At 40.9% G+C, this 16767-nt stretch overlaps 1 protein-coding gene across 3 annotated transcripts; it reads left to right on the top strand.

The window, feature by feature from the left end:
* The first annotated feature begins 738 nt into the window (after nucleotides 1–738).
* Nucleotides 739–12837, top strand: PIGA (phosphatidylinositol glycan anchor biosynthesis class A). Of its 3 annotated transcripts, none has more exons than XM_059911142.1 (7): nucleotides 739–781; nucleotides 2737–3516; nucleotides 7738–7870; nucleotides 8624–8756; nucleotides 8914–9120; nucleotides 11976–12224; nucleotides 12756–12835. In XM_059911142.1, the coding sequence occupies exons 2-7, from the start codon at nucleotides 2799–2801 to the stop codon at nucleotides 12762–12764; spliced, it is 1449 nt and encodes a 482-aa protein (XP_059767125.1). In that variant the 5' UTR covers nucleotides 739–781; nucleotides 2737–2798; the 3' UTR covers nucleotides 12765–12835. The 3 variants fall into 3 exon arrangements, with proteins under 3 accessions (XP_059767125.1, XP_059767124.1, XP_059767123.1); XM_059911141.1 differs by having other exon boundaries at nucleotides 12753–12835; XM_059911140.1 differs by having other exon boundaries at nucleotides 11976–12837.
* Nucleotides 12838–16767: the final 3930 nt, after the last annotated feature.

Here is a 16767-nt window from a genome sequence, read left to right as displayed (position 1 = left end):
ATTTGTTTATTTGAAATTCAAATTACTAAAAACTTTGATGTGACTTTTTATTTGTGTATTTTTTTTTTTACTACATCAGGCAATCCTACCAGAGTGGTAAGAAACTGGCGGGTCTGCTGTGGCACAGATAATAAATAACAAACAAAACGCCACCATGACCCCAGCTCTCTGTAGCCTTCCCAGCCAAAAGCCTCTCCAATTGGAAGCCAGAGAGGACAAGCTTCCAGAAAAGAGACGCTGTAACTAGACAACCAAGGCGCGAACCCACCCTACGGTCCGCAAGACCCGCGTTTAGAAGTGCGGTGCATCCTGGGAGTGAGTTTTCTGAGTTCGGATTCGCCTCCGAAGACCACGGGACTACAACTCCCAGGAGCGCCAAAGGGTCGCTGCGAGGCACGCTGGGAGTACTGGTTTTACCCCGTCGAAGGGTCCTGGTGGGCTGCTTGTGTAACAAGAGACCAAGGCCGATTTTTAGAGAATCTCAATATTAAGAATTCATATAAAAGGTTAAACCGAGGATTAGTGCTTTCAATACAGAGAAAACCAGTCTTCCGGAACAGAGTGGCAACTGTGCAGGCGCGCGCTGACGTTACACCCCCGCGCTGAAAGGTGGGGACTGAGCGTCACTCCTGCACGTGACCACAGCGCCTCTTTGTGATTGGCTGTTCTGGGGGTGCGGCGCTCGGGCGCGGACGCCCCTGATTGGTGCTTCGGGGCAGCGGGGCGGGACTCCGGCTGCAGCCGCGGGAGGTCCGGACACTGGCGGCCATGGAACTCGCTGGTAAGTGCGTGTCTGAGCTTCCCGCGCCGGTACTCCCTGCTGCTTCCAGATGAGACTGAGCTGCCCTCAGGGGAGCGTGGTCGACGATGGAGGGGGCGAAGCCGACCCGGCTTGAGGCTCGGAGGTCGGGGTCGAGGGTCTCCGGAGTCGAGTGGGGCTGAGGGTGCGCTGGGGCGGCCGAGCTGTAGCCGGTTCCGCGTCGGCTAAGGCGGGCGGGGCGAACGGCTCTGGGACTCCCGGCCTCGACCTCCTGCGCGCTCTTTGGCCGTTTTCCTCCCTTTGGGCCTGGCGAGACCCCCCCTGACTGCGCCGGGGTCGCTGGCTGAGCGGGGTCATCCCTTCCTTGGCTCTGGCGCTCCCCAGCGACCCCTCAGCGAGTGAAGCTGGAACGGCGCTCGGCGGGTGGGTGGAAGCACTGTCCTCTTGACCCCAAGCCCCCGCCGGGTCACCCTAAGGCTTCCCGGGAGTCTCTGCTGATAATAACTGTCTAGGAACTCGTTGACCGTGGCCGTGGACTTCACGCCATCTCGCATTTGCCACTTAAGTGGCTGGGTGGGGACCTTGGACCGATCGCTCAACTTCTCTGGCTTCTCATTTGTAAAATAAGAGAGGTATTCACTAGATCTCCAAGCCTTTTTTCAACTTTAAAATTTTAAGATTTTGTGATTGTGCTCTTTGTTGAGCTTTTACGCCATGAAAGTGTTAGGCGTGATACCGTGGTAGGCACATTTCTCACAGAACATTGCAGGTTAATGACAGAACTTTAAATGATTTCATTTGGTGCTTTACTCACTGTTTTCGTTATCATTCATCTTTTAAAATTGAGTGGAACTGGAAATTCGGGTTTAGGTGACAAACCACAGTAAGAAAACGTTCGTGAAGCCACTTAAAAGTACAGACTTGAAGAATCTTATGATTTGGTAATATTGAATTGTAATTAGCAAATGCAGCTCAACAAACACTCATTGAGTATTTCTGAGACAATATTTAAAATAAACATGACTTTGTTGGAGAGAATAGACTTTGCACAAGCTGTTACTTTGCATTTTCTGAGTTTGCGGTGAAATCAGAAACTCAGACCTTTAGGATGGCTTCCCATTGTATAGTTGAGTTTCTGGAGGCATGGAAATCTCATTTGTAAAGCTGAGAAGGACTTTCACTCACTTTCCAAGATTCTCTTTAGCTTTAAATGTCTAAGAATCTGTAATCATACTGAATATTGAGTTGATGATTTTTGCGCTGATGATCTCGGGGACCCCTGAGCTGAACATTTCCTACTTTAGAGGTAGAAAATGGCCCCACATCCAGCCCATCTCTAGTTCAGTTTTTAATCTTTCGATTCCAAACTGAAGGGAGAGACACTGATGGAGGGAAGATATACATAACTGAAAGTTTAAGAAAATGAGGGGAACGGTTTGATTATCACCATTCTTGAATAAGGAAGGAGAAAATAAGGTCTGTGGCATGTGCTACAGGTGACACTTTAAAAAGCTGCTCTCAAAAGACAGTTCTAACTCCAGGTATATTTTAAACCACAGGCTTAATACTAGAGAACTTGATGAGATTCATTGAGTTAATGGCTAAGCTCTAAAGTGGGGTTAGCAAACCTTTTCTGTCAAGAGCTGTATGCTTTATTTGAATGAACTGGTTTGTTAACATGGCAAAGTATTCTATATTTTGGTGTAACAAACATTATTTAAGATTATGTGTAGCGGTATTTTTAGAGCAAAAATAAGATATAAGGACATTGCAGAGTCTAGTTTTGTTGTATGACACACAGTAAGTGCTAAGCAAGTAAATGCTGTCAAATGCATGAATTCATCATATGCTTTGTTTTATTTCTAAGGGAAAAGCTAACGGATTAACATTAAAAGAATATTTATGTCTGGATTTGGAGTGTGGAATGTATTTTGTCTTAGATCCTGAGCTTAGATCCTGTTTACTCTCTCTTTCAGGTACTAGAGGACACATATCTTAACTGGGTTGCTGTAAGGACTGATGCCTGAACCATCTCAGCATGACCTGTAGAGGAGGAGCTGGGCATGGCCAGCGTCCCTCAGCTTCACTCTCCCGTGTCAGCCCTGGACGTCTTTCCACGTGTAGAGCCTGTACCCATAATATATGCATGGTGTCGGACTTTTTCTACCCAAATATGGGAGGCGTGGAAGGCCACATTTACCAGCTCTCTCAATGCCTGATTGAAAGAGGGCACAAGGTCATAATTGTCACCCATGCTTATGGAAGTCGCAAAGGCATCCGTTACCTCACTAATGGCCTCAAAGTCTATTACTTGCCTCTGAAAGTCATGTACAACCAATCTACAGCCACGACCCTCTTTCACAGTCTGCCATTGCTCAGGTACATATTTGTTCGGGAGAGAGTCACGATAATCCATTCACATAGTTCCTTTTCTGCCATGGCCCATGATGCCCTCTTCCACGCCAAGACAATGGGCCTCCAGACAGTCTTCACGGACCATTCCCTTTTTGGATTTGCTGATGTCAGCTCGGTGCTTACAAACAAGCTTCTAACTGTGTCTCTTTGTGACACAAACCACATAATTTGTGTCTCTTACACTAGTAAGGAAAACACTGTGCTAAGAGCAGCACTGAATCCTGAAATAGTGTCCGTCATTCCTAATGCTGTAGATCCTACTGACTTCACTCCAGACCCATTTAGAAGGCATGATAGTGTAATAACTATTGTTGTTGTCAGCAGACTTGTTTACAGAAAAGGTAATGAAATGATAGCTATAAATGCACTGCACAGCCTTTTTTTCCTTGTAGAAAGCTGTTGAATATTTGTGTTATAATGATTGTTGGGCTTTTTGTTTTGTTTTATGGTTTTATAACAACTTCTGTGTTAAATATAGCAAAGAAGGGTCTAATAATGTTTTATACATCTTGAAGAAATTTCTGGAACAGTGGTAAATGCTATTCCCAGCCCCAGCCCCACCCCCCCTGATGTTTTCATAGTTACTTAAAAGGAAAAACAATAACCTGATGTTGTTTAATAGGTCAGGTCTTTTAAAAATTTCCATACACATGCAGTAGGAAGTACAGGGCCCAGACCATCACATAACCCTTTCTTTTCATTGCAGATATTTTGAAAACTAAGAAAATCACAAGGGTGAAAACTAAAATCAGCTGTAACTGTATTATTCAGGGATGACCCTAATGAATGTTTGATTTATAGCTTTCCTGTCATTTTTATGCATACACTCAAAGTCAGTGCGCTTGTTCTGCACATTACTGTTTTGTAGCTTGCTTATTTCCTTTAATCGTAGATAAGACATTAATAATGAATTGGCAGCTAAGTGCTAAACGGGGGTCAGATAGCCCAGAGTCCGATCCTGGCTCCATCCTCCTGTGTGATCGAAGACAAGCTACTTGACATCTCTGAGTCTCAATTTTTTTCTTTTGTGTGATTTGGGCAACAGTGGTAATCTTGTGAGGTTCAGTGATGGTTCCTGTACAGTACTTAGCCCAATTTGTACTCGGTATGTGTCTGCTGTGCACAAGGAGGATTGTTCTAGTGCCTCTGCAGCACTTCATGGATGCCACAGTAGAATTTGTAGAGCCTTGCTGACTAAAAGTCTGAAGCAGTCCAGTTATTCAAAACATAAGTGGTCTTCTGGATGGTGTTTGAAAACCTGTCCAGCAATCAAAATTGTCACTAAGAGTGGGGAATTGTTAAAAAGATAATATGTAAACCACCCCCCTTTAAAATATTTTAATTTACTCAAAATATTATTACCATGCACTGAATCACCAATAATTTGATTTAGGCCTGGAGGCTTAAGAGTACTAGTCCACTGATTTGAGCTGCATCATCTTTCTTGCACAATCACCTTCAAAGAGCATAACTTAACAGTTGCCAGTTTGGGTCTCTTAAACGTGGTGAGAACCTAAAGGCATATGAAGTAATGTACTTCTGGATTTTTTATTTGTTTTTGATCTTATACAGTGGTTCAGGATATCCCCTAATCTGACAAGGTTTGTTTTACTGTGTCTTTATTGAATTTTTCAAACCGTTCAGCTTAGTTTCACAGAAACTCATTTTGTCCGTTTATGTGCTATTTAAATACTGTAACAAGTATAATAAAATTGGCATCAGACAGATTTGTGGACAAACGCAGCTGATTCTTGGTGAGCATGAAGCTCAGCGGCGGGATCAGAAGTGTCACAGTGTAGTAGGGAGTGGCCTAAAATCCAGATGTGGGCCTTGGTCAGGATGGTTTACCTTTGGAATGGAGAGCCTTGGTCCATGCGGTGATCCACTAAGCGGAGGTTGGTCAGAAAACTTCTACTGAACTGCATTTTTGGGGGTGAAGGCAATGAAGTGCTTCCATTCCTTACTTGAAGAAGATGTGAATGGAGCAGCGTTCTGTGTCTGAATCCCTCTTGGGATGTTGGTAATGTGTTTGTTGTAACTTAAGAAATGTGCCTATTTTGTTTTTTCACCAAATAATATACCTTTGTGAGATAGCTAGCTGAGAAAGCATTTGATGCATGCGTGACCAAGGATCTGAGCAAAATTAACTTCCCTGTTCAAAGACTGGACCTGTTACCTTTACTTCACTAACTATGGTATTTTACCCAGCTGAGCTAACCACCAAAGAGTGAAGGTACAGCCTTTCCTGTTCTCAGTTCAGTCATTTAACAAATATTTATCAAACCCTTTCCGTATGCCAGGCACTGTGCAAAAAGTAACATTCTGAGAAGGAATGGCCACATCTGTAGCCCAGAAGTGAGTAGTTGTATTAATGGTCCATTAATTATTAATAAATTAATTTCTTTAGGAGGTGTTCATTTGGACCAGATATCAAAGGCCACTGGAACGTATTAAGTAAGAAAGTAAATCAAAAGTCCTATTACCCAGGATCCCTGGCCTCTTCCCTCTTCCGTTGAGCCTGTTTTGCTCTCAGGCAGGGTTTAGCAGCGCTCACGTGCATGTGCAGACATGCCCCAGTTCTTGCTCTAGTGCTAATGATGACTTAACATTTATATTCTGCAGTTGATAAAGCCTGTACATGGTACAGTACCTCACTTGACCCTCCCAGCAACTGTAGGGTAGATGTTATCTGCATGTAACAGACAAAGAAACTGAGTCTCAGAGGGGGTAAGTAACTCACCCAGGTTACACAGTAAGTAACAGAGTTGACAAGCCTGAGTTGAGCTCTTCTCGAGTTAAGGTCTCCTGTTCCCTCCACCCTCAGCCCAGCCACCATTATCCTAGGTATAGATTCAGAAGATTCTGTTAGACTGTGCTTTAGAAGCACTTCAGATCAGAGCTTTTCGTGTCCATTTTGTGAGAATATGGCAATTGAAAGTCCTTTGGTATGTTTCATTGTGTTAGACTCTTGTTAGAGGCACCAGAACATTTCTTATTATGGGGAGAAAAAACCTTTATTAGAATAATAATATAGATAATTGATAATATTAATCGGTTCCGTTTCTTTTAAAGTACTTGTCAGAATTAAATAACAATGCATTTAAAGCCCATCGCCTGGTATAGTAAGCCCTCAGTAATTGTAGCTATTGTTACTAATTATGATTATTGCTCTATATGTGGGGTTTTGGTTTTTTTTCATTTAAAGAATGGATTCTTAACCTTTGTATTAGAAGGGAGAGGGCAAGGAGGGAGGGGAAGGAAAGAATTATAGGAGGTTACTTGTTAAAAGTCATTAAGACACCTTCTGGTTTATCTAAAAATCCAGTTGATGGACTTGGTAATAAACTTGAAACAAAGATAGCTAAGATTTTAATGAGAAGCTTTCATAATTCAGAAAAGCCACATGTGAATTTATGTTTGCTAATGCAATCATATTTTGAAAATACTAACAGAGTTTACTTAATAAATCCTGCTTTGAATTATTTAATAAAAATGACCCTATATATATTATTTCTCCTACCATCTTTTTAATAATTGATGTGCCTGTATTTGGGAAGATTGATAGAAGAAGTGCAGTTCTTGTGTATGTGTGTGTATGCATTTCTTAAACTTTAACTGGCTTATTTTACATTTACTTTTGAATGTGTATGATTTGTACTTGTTAAAGAGCTAAATTCTTAAACATCAATATTACTGTCACTTTGGATTGCTACTTTCAGACTAGTAGGGCATGATATATTTTGCTGCTTTATATTACTTAAGGTTGTATTTACATATTATAAGAAAGTTTCATTAAAAAGAAAAGGACCAAGATGCACCCTTTTGTTCTACAGACTGTAATGATCTGGCACTGGAGGTCCTGCCACCTTCATTCACTGTCATTCGGGGGAAGTGGGCTGTAGCAGATTTGGATGGACTATTATAAATTTTGCTAATACCCTAGTGTTGGCTGCAAAATCCTCTGTACAAACTGCATTCTCAACAAAATGGAGGCAGCAGTTATATTTTGCTGCTTAGCCCTTTCCTATAGTAGGAAGTAGAATCATAACGCTGGTAGAATTTTGTAGGTGAAAGAGACCTTGGACTTGAGGTACATCGGTCTGTTCATTTTCTCTTATCAGGAAACTCCCATTATCAAAGAGTTTGCTCGTAAAAAGGCTGGGTCAAGACCCAGATCTCCAGTCAACTCTCCTGCTCTGCAGAAAATTTTAACTGAAATGTAAGCTACCTCAAATGCCATTTTTTAGCAGTAGGTGTTGTGTAAACACAGGTGAATAACCTAGAACACAATGTTGAAACGAAACAGAATAGTCCACGAACTGGGTGTGTGTAAGGTACCCATGGGTGTCAGTGTATATATCCTCAAGAACTCTTGGGGGACCCCTGGCAGTTTGTGAACGATTCCACCATTCCAGGAAAGGTTTAAGAGAATTTGTTTCTCTACTTAAGTAAGGGAGGCATAGCTAATATTACTTTTCGAAGTGAGTGGATTCTCAGTTCTGATAAAATTTTTTTTTGAGGTTAATTATTGATAACTCCAACATTCAACTTGATGTTTTCAGGGACCGATTTGCTTAGTGGTATAATACCTGAACTCTGTCAGAAATATCCCAATTTAAATTTCATAATTGGAGGAGAGGGACCAAAGAGAGTCATTTTGGAAGAAGTACGGGAAAGATACCAGCTCCATGACAGGTATTGATGGATTCCATATTGTCTTGGGTGAGAAAATATCAGTTACCTAAAATTGGTTTTGGCTACATGCCTGCATTAAGTGGGCTGCTTCTCCTACATGTACTTGATGTAAAAATGTAATGCAAGGCCTGTTTAAGAAAAATTATATAAAATAGGGAACCCTAGTTAAGGAATTCATAATTTTTTTCTGTTAGCCCAACATTATTTGACTTTAGGGGGCACTGGTTGGGGCACCGGAGAATGCACAAAAAAACAGCTATTTGATTGGAAATGTTTGCAGATTCTCAAGGCATACTGAGTTGTGATTTAAATAGCACGGCCCAAATCATGTAAATTGCTCTGCATGTACAGATTCGAACATTTCTCTTCCTCGGTAACTTAGTTAACATGTGAGCTGTGTGCATGTGAAGCATCAATTTAAAAGGGACATTTTCCTGTTTAGAAACGACACTTTAACATTTACTCATCAAAGTGTATTAACATTTTCATTGAATGCAGACTGATTTTGGAGAAGATGAAATTTGATCTGTGTGACAAAAGTTAGAAATATGTTAGCTGTACAAGCTTTAACCAAACAGCTTTATATGGCTTTCTTTTAGATCAGAGTTGGGTGATATTAATCTTTTGACATGGAAAACATTAGAAGCAGTAAGAATCTAAGTATAATATGAGTAGCACACTTAGCTTATAAATGGTATTTCTTTTGTAGCATGATTTTTACTCCCCTCTTTTTTCTCTCGTTTCAAAAATCAGAGTGCGTCTCTTGGGAGCCTTAGAACACAAAGATGTTAGAAATGTCTTAGTTCAAGGACATATTTTTCTTAATACTTCCCTTACTGAAGCATTCTGCATGGCAATTGTGGAAGCAGCCAGTTGTGGTTTACAGGTAAAAAGCTTTGAGGGCTTATTACATTGTTGGGGTTTCTGTATTTGTATTTTGAAAAATAATCAGATGCAGTCTGTAATATGTTTTTAAATTGGTATTGTTTATTTTCCTGAGAGATGAATTATGGTGGATCACATGTTCTTTTTTTCTTTTTAAGGTTGTAAGTACCAGGGTTGGTGGAATTCCTGAAGTACTTCCAGAAAATCTTATCATTTTATGTGAGCCTTCTGTAAAATCTTTGTGTGAGGGATTGGAAAAAGCTGTTTTCCAACTGAAGTCAGGAGCATTGCCGCCTCCAGAAAATATCCACAACATCGTAAAGACTTTCTACACCTGGAGGAATGTTGCGGAGAGAACTGAAAAAGTATGTCACATGCTAAGAGAAGGGTATTTGAAGATTGTGTCTTGAATTCTTACTTGATGTTTCACGTACACACTTGCTTCTTTTATATAGGTTTACCATTTCTGCTCTATTGCTTAAGTTTATGAAGTCTCTTCCAAATGAAAAGAAGTGAATTCTGTGTTACTTCTGGTATATGTTAGGCTAAGTTTCTAGTCAAATCATTGCATTTGACATCTGAAAATAGCAGTAATGCAGCATCTAGACCTTTCATTAAACTGGGCATGCAGGAGTTACAAAATTTTCTAGAAGTCACAACAATTAGAGGCAAAACTAATATTAAGAGCTACTCTTAGACATTTTCTTGAGGCTCTTTATAATTCTAAAGCATATAGGTCTATTAGAAAATATATGGTTTTGCTTAGCCCGATTGTGGCAACTTTTTAAGCTACAAATATTTAATCCAGGCTACTTCCTAAAACTCCCGTGTCACTTTTGCTAGCTGCTGTGATTTTTCTACAGGAGAGGGATTTTTGCATCTTTGGGCTGATGGAGAACATAGTAAGTTAGAATTCAAAAAGCATGTGACAAATGTTGGAAATAGGATCACAAGTAAAAAGCAGCAGTAGAAAATTTGTAAAAGGACAGGTGCAGGAAATAGGTTAATGCCCTTAGGTGGGAGAGTACAGTTGTGGGAAATGCTTCCTTATTTCGAGGTCAGGACTTCATTTATTCTACTCAATTGTGCCCTTTGTTTAAGTACCTCTCATGACTTCGTCTACCTCCTGCCTCTTATTATCACATAGCAAGCTGGATGGAAACGCTGTGCTTCTTAGAAATTGTGACCCAGAAAGACAGTCAGTTGGGAGCGTGGAGAAGGTAGTGCTTTATAGTCTCATTGTATTCAGTGGAGCAACCAGTTTCTAGCCCAAAGTAGAGAGCAAGATGGAGCCGAGTAAGCAGAAAGGCTTTCTTACTTGGTTTAAATTGTAAATTCCCGTACCTGAGGTGAGCCCCGGTTTGAATGGAAATGCAACAAAACTCTTTTTATCTCTAAAAATCGTCATACACAGTTTCCATTGAAACATGAGAAGTTTGCATTAACAAACAGTTTAGACTGAAATAGCTCTGAGATAGCCACTTTCTAGAAGTTTTGCAATCGCGCCACCCGTATGAAGTAAGTACATTTCCTTGTTTTCCTTTGGAAGTTGGGGCGCAGCACTGATTACCTGCTGGGAGCACGTGGCAGAATCGCCCCGGGAGCCTTTTCGGGCTCTGTCCGGTTCATCTTCCTGTGCCCACTGCTGGACCCTTTAGCAGCAGAGGAGATATGGGAATGGTGGGCAGGGATATTTGGTTAGGCAGGTTCTTTCGGTGAAACCCACCCTGATTGAGGACCACATCTCTGTAATTGTGCCTTTACCTTCTTGATCAACGTCATGTAAATCTCAGAAGTTTGCGCTGTTGTAGATAATAAGTTTGGGGCAAAGAACTACGGTGACAATTTGTCAGCTTGTGTTAAAGGAGCGCGTTAGGGTTTTTTTAAAAACCACAAATTTTCTTTTAGTTAGGCTTAAAGTAATAGTAGGACGTCTGTATTGTTTTCAGTTTTACACTCTGGTGATTTATAGTATACATTCCAAAAAAACGTTAATCCTTGTCCCTAATGAATTGTCCTCCCTGTCACTCTCTCCGTAGTAGCAAATTGTTATTTTGTCACTTGAGATCATAAATTAACTGACTTAGAAATAAAGGTGGACACACGGGTGAGTTTGTAGTTGCTCTTTTAATTCTACCTGTTCCATACAGGATGTTTGATCCCTTTCAACTCCTTAGTTTAACTGCTATTTAGAAAAATTGATCAAGAAATTAAATCAGCATTCATGCTGGAAACATACTTTTTCATTTATAATTCGCCAGTCTCAGCATAACGCTCGACATAATTCTGACTACAGTGTATTCCAAATGTCCTCGGGGTAGAGGAGCTAGATGAAAACAACCCGTACCTTTCAGAGGCCGTTGACCTTTAGAACTTGCTCTGCACGTCATAACTTTCTTGAGTTCAAAAGGAGATGGTTTACAGGTCTGATAACGTGAGAATGACCACAGGTAATGCCCAAATGCAGTTAAAAAACATGAATGCCGGCCCATTTTATGTGTTTGAAATAAGTATATTCAAGGAGCTTTTTTTTTTTTTAATATTTCAGAGTTTAGTGCTTAGCAATACTTTAAAAAAGCAAGCCACCTACTACCAACACTCAGCAATAAACTTTATTTTGTTTGCCACTGTTTGACGTATACCATCTACCAAAATTTCCCCCATCTCTTTCTGCTCCTTTTACTTGGAATCCGTGAAATGTCTCTGTATGTTCTCCCCGTCTGTGCTCAGCAACACGGCGTCACTTGGCTGTGGAAAGAGGAGCCTCTCTGTACCCAGAAGCACAGTAGATTGTAACTCTCTGATGGTAGTTGAGTCAAGGAATCTTAAAGGGCCAGTCCTTCTTCCCTGCTTGGAGAGTCACTGCTGAAGTAAATATGGCCTCGACAGGTGGCCCGAAAAGCCGCTGCAGCATCTCAGGACTTTGGAATTCTTGTAGTTGGTTAAGTATTGATGGGGATCCCCTAGGGGACAGGAACCGTGGTAGATTCATCTTTGTATCACACGGTATACATACCACAGTGTTTTGTCCAGAATAGGCACTCCATAAGTGTTGACTCAAATGGCAATACGTAGTGTAATCAGTTTCATTCATCACATCATCACTGTAACAACAGTGAAATGTACGCGCCTTCTGTTGACATCTCTAAAGCGCTCCTGGTCTGTGCAGGTCGTTGTTTATTGGGGCTCACGGCGCTCATTCTCGGCTCTCTCCCGCCAGGTGTACGACCAAGTGGCAGGAGAAGCTGTGTTACCTCTGGACAAACGACTGGACAGACTCGTCTCTCACTGTGGCCCCTTGACAGGCTGCATTTTTGCTTTGTTGGCTGTATTCAGCTTTCTCTTCCTCATTCTCCTGAGATGGGTGACTCCAGATTCTATCATCGACGTTGCAGTAGATGCCACAGGGCCAAAGGGTGCCTGGACTCATCAGTATCCTTACAGGAAAAAGGTGGACGAGAACAATGAGGTATCTAAAACCAGGTAGAAGAAAGCCTAGACTGTGAGATTTTAAACACTTGTAATAGTTCTATTAAGACTATTGAAAATAACCTTGCTTTTTTTCTTTTTAAAGTTAATTTAGTAAGTTATGCTACCTCTATATCATTCCGTGTTTTATTTTGAGGAAAGATAAACACTTATGCAATTCCTGAGTGTAGAAACTCCTTGCACTTATTTAAAATTTAGGAGAGAACATTGAAGCCACTCAGGTATGCAATTTTTCAGACTACTGAAATCCCTCTAGCAGAGATGTTTTAACGTTATATTTTGGGAGCTTTGGGTGCTGAAGGGCCAAACGTTTTCTGGGCATTTTTTGGCCAATTTTAAATGTTCTACCATTAATTAGACATTCACGAGATGTTTGCAAGTTTTGTTTAGGGAAGTACAACAACTCTGTGAACTATTTTAAGTTGTGTTCATACTACATTTATTAGACACTTAAGTCATGTTCTTAAACTTTTATTGGGTATGCTCAGTAAGTGTTCCATATAATCAGCAGGTTTCTTGAGTAAAATGGGCTGTCAGCGACCAGCATGTTTTAAGCACCTACCACGCATAGAACATTGAACTAGATGCTTCCTGCGGTAAGGACCGGGGGTGGGGGGGGGGGGTGGGGGGGTGCATTCGCTCTTTGTTGATCACTCAGATGGTTCACTTCGTCATAGTCAGGTTTGACATGAACTGGTAAGATATCCGCCATGCCGAAAATGCTCATGCTTTTAATGCCAGGAAAAAATCGCCGGCGTACTCCGAGTTCTTCTTTGATCCTGTTGGATGCATTCTCCTAGGTCAAGCCTTCGTCTTCGCTTGTGTGTATGAAAATACTTTTTGCTTTTTAAATACTAGGGACCGATACCACTGTTGATGATAGTGCAGAGAAACCCTCCACATCTCTCAGTGCTTAATTTAGTCCTCTGTCAATGCCTTCTTGTTTTCCAAGCACAATGTACAAGGTGTGCCATCTCAAAATCAGCTGCCACCCTGTCCCTTTGATAGAAGTCACTTCCCTTCACTTGTGGCCTAGCTGATGCCTGATAAGTATTGTCAGTGTGCAGAAGTCTTGACCCCAGAATGTTTTGTTTATAGCCAATTGAGTCTGAAAATTTTAGGAACACAGTCTCTTTGTGGATGGATGTTGTTAACTGAAATCGTTGTGGCCCATAGCCATGGGTTTTTAAACCCCCAATTATCCATATGGTGTGTCTTATTAATTCTTTGAACTCCTTAGAATAAGTTTTTGTGATTAAGGACTGTGAAGTCACAAGAATGAGGCACTGTGGGCGTGCTAGTTAGATGCTGGCAGTATTGCGATTCTGTACAGGATTTTTTTTTTAATGACAACATTCATAGAACTTCTTTTAAAAAAGTATCTTAACATGCCTACTAATTGGTTGCCACTGATACATAAGAAATATATTTGTGTTTTGTACTAAAACACAAATGCAAGAGTGCAATTTTTAATATCTAGAAGTTAGGGGTTCTTTTGTTAAAGAAAAACAGACTGACCCAAACCATTAAATCTTACTGGGATTTTTATGCATAGAAACTGACTTATATAAATATGAAATAAACAGTGCCAATGTTCATGATAAAGCAAGAAACTGTAACATTTGGTTTAATTTATTCTGTTCAGCAATTTTTTAAAGGCATGCTGCTGTTTTTTCTTGTATGTTATTTTTGTTTCTTAGCTTTTTTTTTTCAGAATTGTCTATTAAATTGCCATTTATTTCAGATGGAAATAGGATTTAAAGTTCTTGCATGAAACATATGTAATTTGCATATTTTCCTCTTTTTTTTTCCCTTTAGCAAATGGAAGTAAATTTGCTTGTTCTAGTAAATCTTAATTTTCAGGCTTCCTGAGTACCTAAATTGTAACTGTCATTGTTGCACTGGTCAATATGTGGAAACATATTGTTCTGCCCTGCTACTTACATTTATTTGAAAGTTAACTTGCAGTGATGAGGAATTTATGAAAAATGTATTGTATTTCTTTTGATGTTCCAAAAAGTAGCACATGTAAAACTGATTTATGGAAACATGCTACATGTCCAAAAATAAAGACCAAAATGACATTTTGACATTTTTCTTGAGTTTGTCTTGTTTGAAGAACAGAATATTATTTACTAGTTGAGCAACACTGCCCCCAGCCCCTACCTCGCATGTTTTTTTTTTCAGTGCAATTTGATGTTTTGCTTGGTCTTTTAGAAAAACAGGAAATATCCTTCAGTTGATGAATTACTCTGTCATCTTTTCTTTCTACAATATTCTCTCTTTTACTCATGGAATAGCAAGTTCAATTGTGCCTTTGTTTCCTAATCCAAACTCTTGTTTTTCAGTGCACTAGAGTTTTTCAGTGCACTGCGTGAGACAAATACATCTGTAAAGTACTGTGCATGTGAGCTACATAATTATGCATTATATCTTGCAAGCCATCTTAAGAGAAATTGGAATTTTGACTTAACTTACAGAAGCCCAGTGTATGATCAGGCCCCCCAAGATGGCTGTTCTCTTGCTCTCTGTACATCCCCTGCTGGACCAGTGCCTGCTTCACCTACACCCCACTCACATGACTGACCTTGCTACATACCTGCCCCGGCCGGAGCTAGTGATTATTCTAATCTTTAGATCAGAACATCTCCACCTGATAACTTATCAAAGGAGCCGTGAGGGGCGTGCCCCTCTGCTGGTTTCCCTGGTAACTGATGAGCCCACCTGACGTCAATTCCCCTATAACTGGTAAATCTGCCCCTTCCCTCGGTAGCGAAGATTCCTGCCATGTCCCGCCATCCTGCCGGCTGCTGTCTGCCGCACGCCGTGGGGTGTCGCTCCAGGACCTTGCTTCAAATGTGTAAGATCCCCCATCTATTAAACCACTGATATCTCTGTCGCTGACTCTAGGCTCTTCGGTCTTGAGGCTGGGCAAGTATAGGGCTTGCAGGCCTGCGGGGTGCAGCCCAATGCCCAGCTTCTCCCACCCACTTTGTTGGAAGCAGTGGAAAGCAGTCCCCTACGTTGATATGTTCTGATTTATCTTCCACCAAAACATTTTTGGCTCAGTCAGGGTATCCTAGGTCTGTGTTTAGTTTCGTGAAGGATTTTTAAAGGCCTCTTTATCCTTCTCTGCATTCCCAAAAGAATCTGGATAGATGTTAACTTGTATCATCCTATGGCTGGATTTTTAAAATCTGAAATTCTGAAAATTAAAGTTCTCTACAGATTTTGATTTGTATTCACAGCACTTTGGGGAGTTGATTTTCCTTTATCCTTCATATTTGGTTGTGGCTCAGTGATTCTCAACTGGATGTGGCAGTGGTGATTTTGCCCCCTGGGGGACATCTGGCAGTGCCTGGAGACATTTGTTTGTTCCAGCTGGATAGGGGTGGGGCACTGGCATCAAGTGGGATGCTGTTAAATATCCTATGATGCTTTTGGACTGCCCCCCACACCACAGAACTATCTGGCCCAAAATGCCGTAGTGCCAAGGCTGAGAAACCCTGGAGCTCTAGATGGTTTCGCCTCCTTAAAAGATACCATGAGTTAACTCCTTACTTCAGTAGCCTTTTACGCCCATCTCAAATGTAGTGCTCAAACGTGCTAAAGATGGTCTCTCTGAAATAGTACAAAAGTCGAGCTTCTCATGGCCAGCTTTTCTGGTACGTAAAACAAAAAGAACAGCCAGGTTTTAAATGAAAATTAGGGCGAAAACAAGATTGAATAGTGTTACGTAATACTAGATACACCACTGGGCTGACGTGAGTAAATGATCACCTTCTTACAGAACAATTGGAGAAAGAGACATGAAAAGAACTGAAATACCTGTGTTGATGTATTTTCATACATTGGCACGCTACCAGGTAATCTAAGCTTGGTAAAGTAACCTTATATGTTAATATATGTCCTTGAGAATGGAAACCGCACAAGCTCGTGATGGCGTGGTGATACACAGAAATGGGTATGTTGTATATTGTGACTCAAGGCTGATTCTCATGCCTTACCCTTTTCACAGAGTACAGGGAGACGGTTCTTACATAGGGAGTCATTCTATTTTGCCTGAGTGCTAGGAGAAACTCCCGTATTTTTGCATCAAGCATTTATTAAATAAGATTGATTTAGTCGTCTCCTATAATTTTATTTGGGCTTGTCTTTTCCAATAGGTTGTAGAAATGTAGAAAATCTAATATAGCCAAGAATGAAACAGGAGACCTAGAGTTTCCTCATCTATTTTTCCCAGGTGAGGAAAATTACACATAAATCAATTTTACCGGTATTGGCCAGCTGATGCATGTCAAAGAATCAGGGTTACAAGAGAATATTGTGCAGCGAGGGAAGGTACTGATTCACAGAATCTTTGGGTACTTCACCCAGAACCTAGATCATCTTCATCCATTTCATTGCAAGTCCTCCATGATCGACTATAGCCCACATTTTCCAGAACGAGGCACCACCTTTACTGACACCTACAATGGGAAGTAAAAGACCAGGAATGTTGCCAGAGGACTTTGTCATGGATG

This window comes from Balaenoptera ricei, chromosome X (assembly GCF_028023285.1).
Source record: "Balaenoptera ricei isolate mBalRic1 chromosome X, mBalRic1.hap2, whole genome shotgun sequence".
Lineage (NCBI taxonomy): Eukaryota > Metazoa > Chordata > Mammalia > Artiodactyla > Balaenopteridae > Balaenoptera > Balaenoptera ricei.
The sequence above is the reverse complement of the archived record's forward strand: the minus strand, read 5'-3'. Positions and strand labels throughout refer to the sequence as shown.